General features: G+C 30.3%; 1 protein-coding gene across 2 annotated transcripts in view; it reads right to left on the reverse strand.

Annotated features, from left to right (window-relative positions):
* Window positions 1–12,267: 12,267 nt before the first annotated feature.
* LOC108905210 (protein N-terminal asparagine amidohydrolase) overlaps window positions 12,268–14,583 on the reverse strand; it is a 41,963-nt gene continuing 39,647 nt past the window's right edge. For both annotated transcript variants that reach the window (XM_018708001.1, XM_018708000.1), the window contains exons 6-7: window positions 13,757–13,918; window positions 12,268–12,620 (exon numbers count right to left, since the gene is read on the reverse strand). In XM_018708001.1, the coding sequence (XP_018563517.1) occupies window positions 12,495–12,620; window positions 13,757–13,918 (288 nt within the window). In that variant the 3' untranslated portion in view covers window positions 12,268–12,494. The remainder of the gene's footprint in view (window positions 12,621–13,756; window positions 13,919–14,583) is intronic.

Genomic DNA, 14,583 nt, shown 5'->3' on the forward strand with positions numbered 1-14,583 from the left:
AAACGTAATATTATTACGTTGACCCCAAAAGGAATCGATATTTACGTAATTTTTATTAAGGATAACCCAAAAATAATAAATTTATAATAATTGTTCAAAATAATTCTATTAGATATTACGGATTATTTATTTATTTAATGGTAAAAATGGTAGAATTCAATTCAATTGTTGAAAATTGGGTTGGAAAAGTTTTTTCGTTAGATCTAGTAGTCTTTGAGAAAACTGGAATTCCACTCAAAATGAAATAACTTACAAATCTAAAAATGTCGGAGTATAAATTTCATTAAGAGTATGTTATTCATATACAATATTAAAATGTAATTAATTTGCAGATCGTCATTTATAGCGTTAATTTTTTTTAAGATCTTTCCCAGTCGAAATTGCCTAATATACATATAATATAATTTTCATACCTAAAACTTCAATAAATCGAGATTTATTTTACCCACTTTAGGTACAACCTCTTAAGAAGTTTCAAATGATAAGGGTCGACCAATACTTACTTCATAAGTTATCTATTTGTCGATATAAGATTGGCTTTTGAAGTTTCACGAAGGCAAAAAAATAATATAATTGTGATATTCTGAATTCTTTTATAATACACATATACGTTTCTTTTATTACCCGAAATCATAAAAAAAATAAAAGTAATTTTTCATTTTATTGCATGTTAAAATGTTGACTTGAAAATTCACATTTATTTTATTTAATTGCACTTTTATTTTTAAACGAAATGCCATATTATAATCATTCTTTTAATACCAAAATGTATCTACATGTCCAAGAAAATTTTTTTAGTTAAAGTGAGGCAAATTATTATTATACATACAGGGTGGTCCGTTTTTCACGGCTCACCATTGGCATCTGGGAAACTGTAAGATATACAAGGTCATTAAAATAAATCAAACAGATCAAAGATATCTGCTGCCGTTCCTCAAATATTGTGAAAAGACTGAAAATAGCGATTTTATAAAATGCCATCTAGCGTCCTTATTTCACAACAGAAAGAGCTTTTTGGTAGTAGGTGATATGAAGATACTAGGAATCCATTTTCGTCAAAAGAAAATTTCTTCGGCCACTAGTTCCAGTTATGCAGCATTCAATTGTTTTTTTTTTTCTTATGGGCGCCGTATTTGATCTTGATAGCAACAGATAGAGAATAAAATTACGAATACGTCAATCTGTACTATTTTATTTGAAGAATAACCCATAAAATTAAAGAAATCCGAAAATAAATAACAGAGACTACCAAAGTTTTATTTATTTAATAAACATATGTGATTATTCTTTACTAAAAAGCACAAAATAGTATCTAAATGTCTTGAACATACTCCTTGTGATCCAGTTGCATTCTACTTAAATTCCATACATCGTGTCCATCTCGGTTTAATTGTGCTCTGATCTGATTTTCCTACTATCAGATTTAATATCTTGACTATCCTTCTTCTAAAGCGAAAACCTCTTTTTCACAATATCGTGTTTTACTATAGACTTTTCAATTTTTTTTTATGTAAGTTGTGAGTGTGTTTTTATATCTAAAATTTAACGAGTTATAATACAGAAAATAAATTATTTTTACGGATAATTGAAATCTTTTTACATCCATTGAGTCGGCAGACTGCAAGTAATTCCATCTGCCGTTTTACATTACATTACAAGTAGTATCTACTGATTATGTTTCTTAAAAAAAGAAAGTAAGAAGTATGTAATAAATTTTTTGTTACAATATCAATATCTCCATTCTATTTTAAGTGTATACAATCTTCAAAAGAAGACAATGATAACTGACATATTTTTATATAGAAAACAGTACCATTATTTTATCAGGTGGAGACAAATTTAAAATTACATTTGGTATGTGAATTTTTTTCTGTCCTGAGTAAAACAAAATTTTGTTCTAAATTTTCAGACCAATTATCATTTATTTGTTAATATTTGCAAAAAAATCAAAAGATATACTCCCATTCAATTGTTTTTCTGTTGCTGAAAGATGTAATTCATGGCATAAGTTTTTTTCTGTTATTTTGCTATTTTCCTCTACAAATGTCATTAAGTTTTCTTCCCCAACATTAAGTATTATCTGATTGTTTGTGGCCACAAATGAATCTTTTGTGTACTTAATGTATATTTTGGCAGGACAATCCTCTTTTCCATTAACTGACTTAGGTACTTTGTTTAAAAACATGATTTTCAGTAATGCACCAGGGCGGATCTGTCGAAATACCCCATTTCTTGGATGAAAGAGGGGGCAAGCTAATTTTCATTCAGTACAACTTATATAATAAAAGTGTAGATCCCTAGATCTGGGCGAGGTCCAGAACTTTTTCAAAATTGCAAAAATTTAAAAAAATACTTTTTTTATCTTTTTTTTACTTTTGGAAGAATATTGAAGAGCAAAAAAAGTTTTAGAATAGAATTTTGCACAATATACTGTAAGTTAAAAATGTTTAAATTAATTATCGGTGTTGCAAAATAGCAATAATTGATGAATAAAGGCAATAATCAAGTTTTTTTGTATAATTTTTTAAAAATATTTTAATTGCTCCGAGGGCATTCTAATTTTGATAAAAAAACTTTAGAGTATAATAAAAGAACATACCAAATTTTATTAAAATCGGTTCTATAGTTTTCCCAAAATAATTTTTTTTGAAAAATTTTTTTCGAATTTTCAAAATATTGCACAGCCAAATAAAGCATAGAGAAAAGACCGCTGAATCTTTCAAACGGTTTTTGAAAAATAGAAATCGGTTGATTAGGACGGCTACAGTAAATTTTTAAATTGTATTACATTTATCAATTTACAATATAGTTTTTTTCAAAAATTATAATTTTAAAGTACTCGGAAAGACGCTTCTTTTTTAAAAAAGTTAAATTCCGTTTATTGGTTCTCGAGATATAAGCGGTCATTTCCGAAGACAATGCCGAAAACCGCAACTCGATCGGTTCATCAGAAAAAAATCTCCGTATTCTGGGTGATTTTGGTCTAACTTGCCTGGACTAAATGAGAATATTTAAATATTCAAACATATATGTTAACGGAAGTAAAAAGATAAAAAGTAAATGTCAAGAATTTTAAAAATTATGTGGAGCTAAAAGCTCACTTCCGTTATATGTTACATCGAAGTAAGGTTCACAGTAAATTTGCCTATTTTTTTTTCAGCTAAGTTATGAAATTACGTCGAAGTAGTTCTACATGAATCAACGGGTAGCTGCAGCTACTATTTTATTCATGGCCAAGAATATTTACAATCTAAAGTTCGTACTAGATTATCTCCAGGTGCATAAATAATCTCATCTGCATGTAAAAGTGACGATAAACTTTATGACTGAAACTTTATTGTCTATATAGTCTAATACCGGACACATTGATATCAACTTTATATGTACGATATATTTCAAATCAAGATAAAGCTCACACATTCAGAAAGGTACCTTTCAATGGACCAAATGGGCAGTGGGCAGTGGAAGAATTAAAAAATTATCAGTAACGGATCTAATAATTGTTAATATTTATTGGTACTGGACTGTGACAACAGATTTAACGTTTCCATAAGTGCGAAGATTATAATACAGTGTAGATATTCTGATTTTTACGCACCGAACAGATATTTAAAAGCCGTTTAACAGCGCAATTATATAAAATATAAAATTTCATTGACGGAAAATATTTGTGTTGACCTCATATCAAGTGATATTTATATATTTACAATTTTAAACCTACCTAATAAATCTAAATACTCAGTATTTGAAGCAAATTCAAAGTAGTATACAATACATATAAAAATACTTCAATTCTATACTGATTTGCATTGATCAGGTCAATAAATAAATTAATATAATTGACATATCACTGGCGCCTTGGCCAAAATATCGAAATTCTCCGCAAGACCACACCTATTTGAAAAAAATATGCATTTTTATATTCGGAATAACGTTGTCACAATGGAAACTTTGACATGGCGCCACAGCGCCTTAAAATTTTTTTCGGAAAAGTGTACGGGTCTTACAAAATTCAAAATTTCAAAAAAATCAAAGAGGTCGATATTTTTAGCTCATTGAAGCCATATGTAAACTATAATATGTATTTTGAGGCACTGAATCCGAAACCAGCATTAAACATGTTTATAATAAATTATTTTGTGTGATATGTTTTAAAGCACTGTTTAGGGTGCAATGATACAGTACAATTTTCGCATATAAATTTAATTTTTTTTTTTTTTGACAAAATATGCAGTTTGGTACACCACAGAATGATCTATTCCATCGTTCTTTTGAAAAGGAATGAGCTTTTTTAGGAAGTTTGCTATACCCCCTTAGTGATATTTTCTTGAATGATTCCAATATTCCTACTGCTACAGATTTTCTAAAATTGAAGTGATCCAACTTTCCACCATTTACTTTATAAATACGCCAAGCGTTTTGTTCAGCCATATCCACAAAATGACTTATTAGGGGAAAGTACTACACTTTTTTTCTCGAACTCTTTAAAAGCTGATGTTTTGATCAGCACGATAAACCGTCCATATTTTCGTTATATATTTTAATTGTATGGGGCTGTTGAACATAAACAATCTTCTCTTTCTGAGAATATTACCTGAGATGTTGAAAGAAGTTTCGTATTATTTGATGCTATGTTTACAATATTGTTATTGTGCCATTTGCATATGATAATTTCATTGCTTTATGTTGAAGCGAAGTCAAAGCTACCTCGAGGTTCCATTTCCATTTTCTGAGAAGACATAATTAGGCAGTCTTTGGGAATGCGGATTGTTCTTGTTTGTCTAACACCTGTCGGTTTATCGGCATTTACCATTAATTTATAAACAATTTAGCAATAATCTTTTATTCCAGTGGCTTCGTTTTTCCGAGTTCTAAGCAGAAAAAAATTTCATATCCATAAGTTATCAGCAACACAGCGGAAAAGCTGTCGCTCGCACGCGCGAAAAGTGACTGAAAACACGAAAAGTGGGGGAGGGGGCTTTCGCTCAGAGACTGAATTCGGAGGTTCAAAATGCGAAGGTACAAAAAAATTGCATTATCTCGGCTTCTAATGGACCAATTTTGATCTTTTTTTTTAATCCGATACCTTACAATTAATCAATAGCATTTGCCAAAATATTGAAGTTATCTTGTATAATGTGCAAATTCTCTTTAACTACCTGACTTCCACACATCTGCTGCCATTCACTAATGGGATAAGATTTAGTGAGACCGAATTTGAAAAGTACATGCGTTTCATGAAAATTTCGATTAATACATAAAAATATAACCAAAGAACGATCTATGGTCAGAGAACTCAAAGAAATAACTTAAGAAAACTAAAAAAAAAAAATGAAGAAATAGATCGTATAGTAGAAAAATATGATCATGTGGTGATCTGTCGCTGAAAATATGTTTCCTTTCATTCCTTCTATTTTTCTACACAATTGACTCTTTGGTTAACAAATTCAATGAGTAACCATCAAAAATCCATCCATCTTCACCAATTTTTAATTTAATATTATTTACCACTTCTGAAATATTGTTCAAAAATGGTTTTAAAATGAATTTTTTTGCTTAAAATTATCTGCTTCAGTTTGACAGATCATGTATACTAAAACAAGCTCTTTCAGTATTCTTTTTTTAACTCCATTTATCAATGAAGTGTTCGTTGCATCAATTATCTATAATATGTCACTACACTTTTCAAATCGGTCACCTTTGATATTTTGCACGTGTACCGAATACACTTCCAAGGAATATTCCGTTGCCCCGAGCCTGATTGTATCTCAACTCGAGTTCATAGGAGCGGAGCCGTTTCTATGGAGTTAACCTTCGGTCCTCGCCAGTTTTCCATGTTTGAAAATTGTAATATGAAATAAAGCACCTGTGAAATATACAATTCCTGTGCGCTGAACTAATAAACGGACGTTAAGAACTCCGTTCAAACGTCATTTTGTTATTTTTTAACAGAGTACCTACCTAATTAATTTGATACAGCAGAGAGGTTCTTTGAATTTCTTTTACAATTATTTAAAACAGAGGCAAAATATTTGTAGGCTCATGCATTAGTGTAGCGATAGAACAATGACTCTGTTATTATTCGAGATGCAGAAAGTATGTTTAAATAAAAATTAGAAACCAAAAAATAGTAAAAATTATTTTTTAGATACACAGGGTGATGTATGAAAACGTGATGGTCAAAGAATTAGTTTTTGTAGTATATGTTTGACAGATTACACTTGAAAAATGCCTATTTCTTCAGTATTACTGTGGTCTTATTACCGTGGTTTGTATCAATCTTACACTTGTTCAAAATGGTCTAAGTGTAAATGTAAATTTAGGATTAATGGGTATTGTTCTAATTTATGATGAAGTAAAGGAGAATAGCGGCTTCTCGCTTGTAAGCAGATGATTTGCTGAATATCACAATGCGCTTGTTGAACGATGGCACGAAAGAGAAAATTTGAGACCAAATCATGGAAGAGATGGGGATTACACCCTTCCACATTATATTGCAGTAGCTGAGGAACAAATGTAACATCTGAATTATTATTCGCTACTGGTTAGATTTTGTGGAAGATTTGTTACAATAAAAAGTTCAAAATACCCAATCTACACCGGATATCTTAGTTGCAGATAAAGATACACGAAATCAAATAAATAATGATCATAACTCATATCTAGGAACATGAAAAGTTAAATGATATTCAACTGAATCACTTTCAGCAATGTTTAGGCTGGACATTTTTATGATGGCTTCTTCTTCTCTTCGAAACAATCTGCCTGGATTTCTTGAAGACGTACTCTTAGTTGTTCGACAATGAATGTGGTTCTTGCACGAGTTGCGCTCCCTCGTCTTCGACAAAATGTTTGAGATTCCCTTAGTGAAGCATTACAACTGCTGACAATGATTTACGATCAGCAAGATCAGCGAGAAGAAAGAATATTTGTCTTAGTTCACCAAAAGTAGATGAGACGTATGTGCTTACAAGGGAGTGAATAAAATAATAATAAAGAGTTGTAATGTCACGTAAGTACTATGTTCTTTAAATAAAATACTGGTTAATATTTAGTGATTACATTTAACACTAGTGGAAATTAATACCAATAATAAAAGCAATAACTGAATTCATTAATATAAAATAGATGTGATAAAACTGTGTATCTCTATTACCACTAACAATTAATTACCATTAAATACAATCGATTTTTTATACTGCCTGCATTGCAGGTGTTGCAGTCGATCAAATCCAGTGGCGTGTCGATAAATATCTTTAAATATATATAGATATTTCGAAGCGATATTGTTTACTTCTTTTGTACTTGCATAGATCTATAGTATAGAGTCATTTACATAATATTCTATTCGACTTACCTTTTTTACCTTACCATCTAGGAAAAAAATGGTAAGGATGGAAGTGTTAGGAAATTTTCTTGGAGATTTCAATGAAATATATAAAAACATAATTTACGGTTGCATTTCAAATATATTAAATAAACTTTTGTGTTTTTTTAGAGTTAATATGTTTGTTGTTTTTAGATTCCTCCCATTTTTTATTACAATGTCTTATATTTGCTTTAAGTTTTTCATGTTCCTGATTTTTTCAGCCTTAGGTAACTCATCCCAAGACAAATCGGAAATAGTCTGGATTCTGTTAGAAAACATCAAAACAGAGGTGTTACAAAAATTATTACAGAGGAATACTAAAAAAAAGATGATCAAAAACTATTAATACTTTACATGAGAAAGTATACGAAAATTTTCAACGAAGAATTGTTGAAATAAAGAAACGAAAAACTACAAAATTTCGAAATGCCGCTATAAAAAATTACAGGTTGGATAAAGGGTTATTGAAACCAGTCAAAAAACCGTTTTCAATATCCCCAATTGTAAAATGTAGTTTCGTTTCCTTTAAGAGTGTTATTTTGCGGAAAAAATATTTTAAAAAATATATCAGGGACATTTTTCTCACAACATGTTTTCAATATTTTCATTTGATCCTTTTAAGAAATCTCGGAGATACAAACAATTAGGGATTGTAGCACATATTTGGAATTTAGAATTATGTTAAAATGTGTGTGGGATTATGTCATCGAGAACTGGAACATTTCCCTGTGGGTTCTAACACGGAGAGAGCTCCTCGGGGTGTTAATTCTTTTGTATAATTCGCACCGTTACAATATAATGCTCGTGGTAGCCTATTTTGCAATTCCACGGAAAGATAATTCGAAATTCTGACTCCTGTGCCTCGGCAAAGTATTTTTTATGTTATTAAATAATCCTATAATTACTGAAATGTTCATATTAACATGAACATATGGAGAAACTTGTCACAAATTTCTTAAGTAGTTTTTGAATAATTTATTTGAATGTGGCAAAAATAATACATTATATTCTTTATCAAGAACACCAAAAAGAATTGTAACTAAATAAAAATTCGTCAGCAACCCTTGTGGATGATTAGCATATTGTCTTGAGATCATAGAAAATTGGAACCGTTCGTAAAAATATTTGAAAATTCACATACAAGATGCTCCAATTGAAGAATAATTTAATTTTCTATTAACAGTATAATTTTTTCCTTACAAAATTTTGCCCAAACCACAATAACTGTTTCCCCAAGCGTGATCGCTAATTTATAATTTCTCAAATACTAGTTTTCTAACCCCACCCAACTCACAGCATTGCATTGCGCAGGACTTGATGCGCGCACTGACTGGGCGTAGGGGTTTTGATAGCAGGTCCGTTCCCGCAGAGTTTAGCCCGAGAATAACGAGAGCAGTACAAAAATTCTAGCTATAAATGTTGAACACTATGAATTCTAGCCATAAATATGGATCGCTTTCACCCTATTTTTTAGAACTTATTTAAGTTTGAAAAATTTTTCGTTGGAAAACCATTGAAATAAACAGATAAAAAACTAAAACTATGCTACAGATGACTTCAGACAATGTTGTTACCTACAGAGGACTTTTGAAAGGAATTATATATTGATGCACCGCTTATTTTCCACATAAAATTTTAACGGACGTGGAGAATATAGATCTGCTTGAAAATTTGAATTGCAAATAGAGAAAAGAACACAGAGATTAATATACGATCGTACCAATTGTCGTTGAAACAACAGGTATCCTACAAAAATGTTAGTCTAGTTATTTCAACCTCACATATATGTTTGATAGAGTTTAGTTTGCTTTGATTATAAACTGTATCCATTGTGTGATTTTTATTTCAGAACATATAGTTAATTGTGTGACACTTTCTATACACTGTTATTATTATCTCCTATTTTTACGCATTTTTTAAACAAATATTGTGCTCAGGTACATACAGAAAACTTTACGTATACCATGTACGATATATAAATCAAATAAATCGCCAGATATTAATTTTTAGAAAATGTTTTTGTCTCATCTTACAACAAACAGTTGTTAAATTATTAAAAAACACTAAATTAATAGTATTTAATTAATAATATTTAACTAGTTATTTCCTAGATATTAGTATTGTAATTAAATGATAATTGGGGCTTATAGCACATAAAAATATAGTTTTTGAGACAATTTTTAAAAATAATAAGCTTTTTAAAACGTTTTATTATAAACAAAGCTTCTGTTGCTCTTCAATATGTTTTCGACATTTGCATTGCTAACGGTTGGCAACCAACAATACGACATATGCTTTCATGGTGGCAAGCACCTAGGTATGTAGGTAGTAAATAAATATCATTAATAAAAAAAATGTTTCTTAATCCTTTACTATACAGCATGGATTGTTCGGTATATCTTCTTGTACATTTCTTATTTTGTATAGTTATAAAAACCAAATTATAAAAGATCTACAAAATAGCAATAGTTGGACAAAGTCACTTTTGTTAGCTCTTATGACCCATAATAATCTCGTGGAAGGTAAAGTTTAACTTTTAACTTAACCATTTGAGGTGATTATGTTTTGTAAAAATACCTATCTTTTAATTATTATCTTCCTAGCACTGTACAACGTATGAAAAAAAAAAATAACATGATAATTTTAGGAAGGTCTTTTGGTGTTATTGCATAACTTACACCTTTACCTAGAATTATTTTTTTAGATATCGTCGTAAAGGAAATAGGTATTGCTATTTGATGATTTGACAAATAGCTCCTTATAGTGTTTTCTGATTTTGTAAGAAAATATTCCATATCGAACTGGTTTACGTCTAAGGCTATAATAGTCTGAGAATAAGAGTAAATCTTGAGCTTTTCACTGCTTATAGAAGAAATTACATCAATAAAAAAGTAATTATTGATACAGAGATTGATGAACTAGGTATTAGTACAAGAAAAATTGCTACACTTCTAGTTTCTCGAAACTTTTCTCTTTTCATTCTTCTTATCTTCATTTTATGGTCCGGAAAAGCAACTGCTACTATAAATCGAATAACTATCACACTGAGCATATACAGGGTGTGGCGTGTATAATCTATAAAAATTAAACTACAGCTTCCTGATGACATTTATAATAGAAAACTCTTATACGAAAAAGTTCTATCTTCGAGTTTTTTTTTTTGTAAATTAAAGTTCATTTATTCAACTAAAATGAAGGCCGACCCTGTGTTATTTTTTAAAAACTTTGGAAATGTTTTTATGCGACCCGAGATGCAACCTTATAATTTAATCTAATACTAGTAATACTAAAAGAAGGTTAGGTTACATTGTCAAAAAATTTGTGCAGGCAACTGATTTTGTATTTGTATTGAATTCATTATTCACATCACTTAATTATTAAATATTAATCGACCCATCAGTGTTAAAAAGTAAAAGATTCCAGACAAAAGTTTTTATTTTGTAATTCCACGATAGTGACAGTGTAATTTTTATAAAGAAGTAAAAAATAAGAATAGCGTTCCGATTACATTAAACACGAGATTCTTATTTCTCACTTTGTATAATTTTTTAGTTTGTGCACAAATTAATTTTACAATGAACCAAGAAAACAATGTATTTACTATTTCCGAACGTGTCGATATGGTGTTAGTGTATGGTGCAGCCGGAGAAAATGCGCTCGCGGCGACTAGGTTGTACCGGGAACGACGCACAGTGGGGATATTTGTATGGAGGTGAGGAAAAAACATTTTTTTTTTAATATAGTAATTTAATGGCTGCTGTAATTTTATTTATATAGTAGAACATAAAATAATTCGGATTAAAAAATATATATATATTTGAGGGTGAAAAGTATCAAAACTAAAAAAATTGAGTTATATGCAGGAATCAACACTTAATACCAATATCTATTACTCTATAGGTATGTATTAGAAACCAAAAATATTATGTATGAAAATGCGTGTCAAGTTGCAGCAGCTAACGCTCCCCACCCTTCCGAATTTACGAACTCCAACAAAGCTAATTCCCTATGTAGCGTTCCGTTATAAATGCAACTAATTAAAAAAGAGCACCTAGGAACACTTGAAATTGATTTAAAATGTAGAAGCTGGTATTAGACAATGTGTTGGTAGCGGTTTCCAACTGTAAGCAAATGTAGCTAAAATTAGAGGTCCAAGTGTTTGGACTTTTTTATTCTATGTTCATAAAAATATTTTTAAACAGAAAATAAAAGTCTCTGCAATGTTTATTATTTCAATTTTAGCTTATTGAAATATCCTATTTTAAATAAAAAACAAAAATAAAAATGTCAGCTCAAGCAATAAAATAATATTCGTCTTGAAATTCTTAGGTTAAATTTCAGTCAGTTCAATAAAACATACAAGTAATAAGTTTGAAATGGAATGATTTTAATGGAGTTTGTTTGGTGCACGCAGTTGGCAACTATAGATGCTTACGGATGTGGTTTTGTTTGCGAACTCTTGCAGTAACAACAATGCATTTAAGATAGTAATTATTATTAATTTACAATAAGAAAATATCAGTTTTTTTTTAAATATCTATATTTCTTAGTTTGTACCGTTGCATTGAAAAATTCCCTAAAAATTGAGAAATATCTTTCTATCATTTAACGACGATTTGTCTATGCGGCTGGTCTACAGCATGTAACTCATCGCACAGCACACGGAAATGACGGTTCCAGAGAAAATATTTTGATCCATAATTGAACCTTAATTTACAAAAAAAATCGCAAAAATAGAACTTTTTCGTATAAGATTTTTCTATTACAAATATCGTTAGGAAGCTGTAGTTTAATTTTTATAAATTATACACGCCACACCCTGTATAAAAAGAGTGTTAACATTACAATAACAAATTAAAACTGAAAAACAAGTTTTTATTAAAAATTAACAACCCATTTAACTAACAGAACGTAAATTACAAATAAAAAGATATATATTACACATTTAACAATTATTAATTACCTATCTAGATTACATTCTCTTCAAATAACTAAATAAATTTCAAAAGCAATCAACATTAGTTATATAAATGGCAACCGATCAACAAAAAATATTATTTTATACACCTCCTAACAGAGAATAATGTAAAAATATATTTTATTTAAAACATTATTACAAATACGATCAGTATCTTATTGGAGTCCAAGTACCGGAATGTTCGTCTCTTCTGTAGTAATGAGGGCGATTATCCCTAAAGACAGTCACTGCCGGAAACTGGTTATCCTGGATATACTTCAGTGTGGCTCGAATCTATAAAAAAAACTTACTTAAGTTTTGCAGTACAGAAAGTAAATAGCAGTGACAGTGCAAACAGTACAATTCCTAAACTTTTTCTTAAATTTGATGCCCAAATTTGTCATCTTACGTCACATAGTGGTAATTTGAAGGACACCAAATGCAAGAAAAATGACATCAGTAAATAGCTTCAGACAATATCTTCTTCATGACCTCTTCTTCGATATAATTGACTTATCTGGAGATTCAAAGGATTCTTCCTTGTCATATTACTATTTGGCATTTTGTTTTTAAAGAAAATACTTACTATGAAGGAAAAATACTAAATACACACGATGAAGAGCTTATTTATTCGTTCACAATGTTACGATGCATAATACACAAATGGTGTCAGAAAACCATAATGGATTTTTATTGGTCCTCTACAATGGGATGCAAATAATCAAGAAAGTGGAGTCATTTAAAGAAAATCTCCAAAAGTTTAACAAATCTAACCCTTCCTTCCCAAACCAGATGGATATTTTTTAAGAAACTTTTCTCTCTATATATCAGCAGTGGTTCAATGTATTGTCCACAAAGAGTTTATTCCACAGGGAAAAATCTTAGTGCACAATTCTATCTTAGCATTTTGAACCGTCTGGTGCATCGTATTCGGCCAGAATATCGAGCAGAAGGAATTTGACGTTTGTCGCACATCGATCGACACTTGTGCCCGATTTTTTTTTTACTAAAAGTCGCATTTTAGCTGTCAACCTTTCTCCACACTCGCCTGATTTGGCACCGTGCGTCTTTTACCTTTTCGGAAAAATGCAATTGCAGATGATAGGAAAGCGTCTTGTGGACGTAGAAGCCATCCAAAAGATACCGATATCCTGAAGGACATCTCATACGTCTCACACTCATTCAACACTCATTTTTCACACGCATTCAACATGCCATCTCACACTCATTTATCATGCTTTTAGACCATGCGAATCGCTGTATTGAGTCAGAAGAGGCTTTTTTGAATAAAATAAATCTGTTCTTATTTTTAAAAGGTCCTGTTTACTTGAGAGGGCACCTTATATAGTACTATATTTTGAGAAATCTTTCCATTAGTGTAATATTTAGTTTATCTAGACCTGTACAATACATATTTTGAAAATACACACCTGCATGACAAAGTGAGGAGGTTCCACCTCTGGACATGTTGACAGATGTTGTAGAATGAAATCATCACTTTGTTCTAACCACAAGTCTACTCCTCTCAATGGTTCATAGTTAAATGGTCCAATCCTTAGCAGTCCTAAATTGCAGTCATATATGTCTAAGACCTAAAACCAAAATATAATAGTAAATTTCATCGGTATGATAATAAAATAATATTGCTTTTACTGAATCCAACACATCACTTTTTACAGAAAGGGGGATTTGATCAAAAAAGTTTGTCACGAATTCTCATTATTTGTTAAAGACGATTCAGTTAAGTCTTTAATCATTGTTTTTATGGCACATTCTTTTAGGTAGGTATATCTTCATTTCCATTAGGGATACATTCATTAATTTATTCATTAATTTTCCTTTAAAATGTATTAATTATTATTATTATTTGAATTATTATGGTGACTTGATATCAGTGATGTTCCTTTTTTATTATTATAACCTATTAAATCACTTGGGGGTGTCCTGTATTTAAAAAAATTATCAAAAGTTTTTAATTTGCATCGACAGCTAGAGGTTAGACGAATATTTTTCTTGTAAAATAATTTATGAGGTGGCAAGAGGGGAGTTGGAGCTCAGGCTAGCTATGGATGAGTTAAAGCAGAACAATAGCAAATATTTTCTGATTTCGCTACATGGGAAGGCTCCTTTATACATATTTAGCCACATGATTTAAGAATAAAACTAAAAAAACGTTTTCTGCCTCTCCTGAACAATTTCCACATTGTTACTTATTCTGATATACTTAAATATACAGGATGAGTCAGTCATAATGTCA

This window comes from Anoplophora glabripennis, unplaced genomic scaffold (assembly GCF_000390285.2).
Source record: "Anoplophora glabripennis isolate ALB-LARVAE unplaced genomic scaffold, Agla_2.0 scaffold68, whole genome shotgun sequence".
NCBI classification, from domain to species: domain Eukaryota; kingdom Metazoa; phylum Arthropoda; class Insecta; order Coleoptera; family Cerambycidae; genus Anoplophora; species Anoplophora glabripennis.